Below are 4,188 nucleotides of genomic sequence, written 5' to 3'. Positions count from 1 at the left end.
GTTAAATATTTAGTTTAACTAAATATTTAGTTTGTAAGTTAAATATTTAGTTTGTAAACTATGACATTTATAAATGTATGAATCATATGGTGAAAAACTGACTTTGAAAAATAAATCTGTTCTTTTTTTCTTAAAAAAGGCAAAAAAATATTGGTGGTAATTTTTGACTGTGTAACTTTACAAACGGCAGCCCATAGCTATCATTAGACAAAGACACAATTTAATTTATTCTGTGCACCTTTCAGGATATTGAACAGAAAGCAAACGACTCAAAAATTATTTAAAAACTAATTTATAGATGAACCGCTGCTACAGTAAGTCCCATTTGAGAGTGTAATAAAGCAGAAAGCTCTGCTGAAATGTGAGTAAAACATTTAATATGCAATGTGAGAMATTTTTGATTCCAACATTATTTATTTTAATTTGAGTTTCTTTGAGGCCTGAAACTACCACTTTCTAATTGTGATTATTGTCTGTTACCTGGTCTGAGTGTTTGTCTTTCACCTGTACATCAGGGCTTGCATACTGTCGACACCTGTCCACCGTGCGAACCCACCTGTCAGCTCTGGTCAACCATAACATGGTGCACCCTGACAAACCCTGCGAAGCGTCRGGAGGGCTCAGCAAAGAGGTGTGGAGCAAGTATCAGAAAGACTACAAGGTGGGTTCAAATGCTTAACCTGTAAACCAAGGGTGCCTCCAACAGGAACCAGAGGCAGCAATGACCACTCCCAAACCTTTTCTGTGCCTTACTGTCCCTCTGGACAGACAGTCTTATCATTTTGTTTATTTAAACAGGGTGCGAGATGTCAACAAACTTGAAAATGATTTCAAAGTTTTAGGCTCAGTAGGATTTCAAATATCCACCGATCTTCAAATACAGAGAACGTTTTAAATAGAAAAWGTAAGGTTTTATCTTATCAGACCTTCCTGTCTGTATGAATGATCAAATGTAAAAGCAGAAAGTGTTCAGGATTCAAAAATAAATGGGACTAACACATTCTGTTTATCAGTGCTGGGCATACAGTAGATTAAAATTTTTAATCATGATTAATTGCAGGATATTTTTGTGATTAATCACAATTAATCAAAATTTTTTTTTACAAGCAATAACTTTATTATGACTGAATGTGTACTTTTTTATGTTGCAATACACTCCATCTGTGAGACTCTGCATTTTTGTACTTTCTTGTCTTCTTTATTTTTTCTTTCTTATTGTATTTTTTTTCTGACAACTGGGACCTCAGTATCTAGCTTTCATTCCTCATGTAGTACTCATTTTAATGACAAAAAAAGATTAATTTTTTGATTAACCTCATTATTATGCACAAAATTTAACTTTGACTTCCAACATGTTTGAGCATGTTTTGGGTATTGTTTCATATAAAAAAGGGGCAATGCATTTATAAAAACTAAACAATTAAAGCAAAGGGAGATGGTCTTACTTTTTTTTCTCCAATGCCTGGTTAGGCTCGTCTGTAGAACATCCCTGTTTGTTTATTCTGGTTTTAAACTGAAGGGATATTTCAGGCTCAAACTGCTCTGGTTGTGAGACAGTTTAGTGCTGCAGAGCTTACAGACAACTTTACTTCTCTCCAGCCCGCCGTTCGTTGGGAAAAGTTTTAAAATAAAAAGTGCCCTGATGAATCGGGGGACTTCAGCCATATTTCTGCTGCTGCTGCAGCTCAGTCGGGTTTATGAGAGCGGCTGCGAGTGGCCATGCAACGGCTCGACAACAAAATGCTCTCATTGGTTGAGAGGAGCAATGAAGACCACCTTAAGCCAATAGTGATAAAGATCCTGGCTCCCCTCTGTGACCACTGAGCTTCTGTGTGTCTGYGTGTGTGTTAGGCCAGCGTCACACTACAAGAWAATCAGGCCGATTTCTGCCCTTCTGACAATCTTAAGGAAGTCCAGATTATGGTGATGGTTSTAAAGATAATCTGAGCAGATATTCCTGCCGTGGGTGGTGAGTTAAGAGTGATCTAGTCAGCTCATAAGGACGTCGGGACCGCACCGACCTCAAATTGAGGATATTGAACATGTTTGATTTTTTGGTCTTATGTCACAGTGTGTGTAGTGTTCACCTGAGCTCTGTCTGTGAATGAGACGTGTAGCCAATCAGAAAGAGAGGTGATGTAAACACRGAGRGGATTCCAAAATACAGAAGACAAAAAAAACCTGTCATGACTCAGCAGAAAGTCTGCTGGATGTTAAAAGTCCTGGAGTTGGTTTTCCTCTGGTAAAAATAGTCCACAAACGATCAACATTGTTTCTTCTTCGTCACAAATGTTTATTTACTCTGAACTCACGTCTCTCTGGAGCTCACGTGAGATTTTTCCTCCGACATCTGAATTCTCGTGAGATTTCAGGAAGTCTCGCGTGATTTAATATCTGACATCTGAATCATGAATGAATTATCTTTTGGTGTGTGGTGTGTTGTCTCTTGTTGTGTGTCTGTACACCACACACTGCAGGACCAAACCTGTTATATCCATGATTTTTTATCCTCATATGGGGGCTCTATAAGTCTTTGAAAATTGAACGACCGCTTTAAAATCTTGTAGTGTGACTCAGGCTTTAGCTGCTCTGTGAACAGAGATCAGACAGAGAAATCTAAACAAATAATAAACTGCGTTAATGTGCGTTAAGAAAAAGTATCGCTATTAAGCATTGGCTGCATTAACGTGATAACACGTTAATGTGCCCAGCACTAATATTTATATTTTACAGTAAAAAAATGTACTGCTTTTAAAGAGTTTAGCAGCTTTAATTTTATCAGTAGTCCAAGCCCGTGGAGCAGGGGGATGCACTTGTGCATGCGTTTCCACGCATCCAGTGGAGCATTATTACCCTATTGTATCAGCTCCGTTTATTATTATTTTTTCTTCCATCAGTAAAATTCATTCTGTTTATAAACTTTCCAAAGCGCTAGTCAGTTTATTTAGGTCCGCAAGTTCAAAAGTGCATATTCTCAATAAAACTTAGTGGAAGCTAAATATGAGGGGGAATTTTATCTCCGTTTACCAGAAAACATTGTTTGAGACAAGTCAGCACTTTACTGCCATCTATTGGAAAGATGATTTTCTTTCACAGATTGGCATGTGTCGTTAAAGTTTGGGGAGGTGATTTGTTGAAACAGACTTTTAAATCATGTTTCAATTCAATTCAGTTTATTTCTACAGCTCCAAGTCCCAACATACTCAGGACACTGTAGATAAAAAGAACAATGTAAAGAAGAAAGCAGCAGATTGTGTTGAATCACTTCATCACAGTCTCCCATCCTGAGCAAACGGTGGAGAGGAAAAACTCCCTGCTAATCAGGAAGAAACCTCCAGCAGAACCAGGCTCAGGACAGGAGACCATCTGCCTCGACCGGCTGCTTGGAGGACAGGAAAGTGGGCGGGGCCATTTCAAACACCAGGAAGTGTTACTGCTCTCTGTCTCTGCTGACGATCCTGAACTCTTCCGGACTCGGGCTGTGGGGGGTTCATGTCGTCACCGTCTCACGGTGGTTTCTGTGTCTCCACAGATTCTGGGGATGATCCTGTCCTTCATCATGATCCGCCAGCTGCGTCAGCCCGACGTGCCCACGGTCCCGCTCAGCGACCCCGCCACAGACAGTGTATAGAGCAGACGTAGCATTCCCTCCTGCGGTGCTGTTTGGCTGAACCCAAACATCAGAAGGTGCCTCAGCTCAGCTCTGTGCAGAATGTTTTTGTTCTAATAGACAAACTGAAAATCAGAGCTTGAAGGATATCGTTTCACATGTAAGGTGAACTTATTACTGTTTGTATTTTGTGAGTAAAATATTACTGTACTGTATTTATGTCCACCACTGAAATGACAGCTAATGTTAGCAATGTTTTTATACCAATGTTCATCCTTCTCTCTATGAAAGCTAAATGAGACTTTATAAATCATTTAAAGTGTTAGTTATTACCTAATTTAGATTAACTGACACAAAACAGCAACAGTAGAGATTAAACAAATATTGCTGTTAAAGCATTCACCAGGAAATTTTATACAGATACAGACTATTGTTAACATGTAGCTTCTTTCACTTTAACTCTGATGTGTCATCTTCACCACAAAACACAGAATAGCTTTAAATAACTTTCAGACAAGCTTACTCACAATGTTAGCAGTTTTGGTTCATTATCAACAGATATTCTGCATCAGCAGAAG

At 38.9% G+C, this 4,188-nt stretch overlaps 1 protein-coding gene across 1 annotated transcript in view; it reads left to right on the top strand.

Moving 5' to 3' along the window:
• The window catches only part of sgsm2 (small G protein signaling modulator 2), a gene marked incomplete at both ends in the record, with an annotated part of 138,574 nt that overhangs the window by 84,243 nt on the left and 50,143 nt on the right, over nucleotides 1-4,188 (top strand). Inside the window, 1 exon segment of the mRNA XM_014030062.1 lies at nucleotides 516-661. Within this exon segment, the coding sequence (XP_013885516.1) occupies nucleotides 516-661 (146 nt within the window).

The sequence above is a fragment of the Austrofundulus limnaeus genome, unplaced genomic scaffold (assembly GCF_001266775.1).
Source record: "Austrofundulus limnaeus strain Quisiro unplaced genomic scaffold, Austrofundulus_limnaeus-1.0 Scaffold992, whole genome shotgun sequence".
NCBI classification, from domain to species: Eukaryota; Metazoa; Chordata; class Actinopteri; order Cyprinodontiformes; family Rivulidae; genus Austrofundulus; species Austrofundulus limnaeus.
The sequence above is the reverse complement of the archived record's forward strand: the minus strand, read 5'-3'. Positions and strand labels throughout refer to the sequence as shown.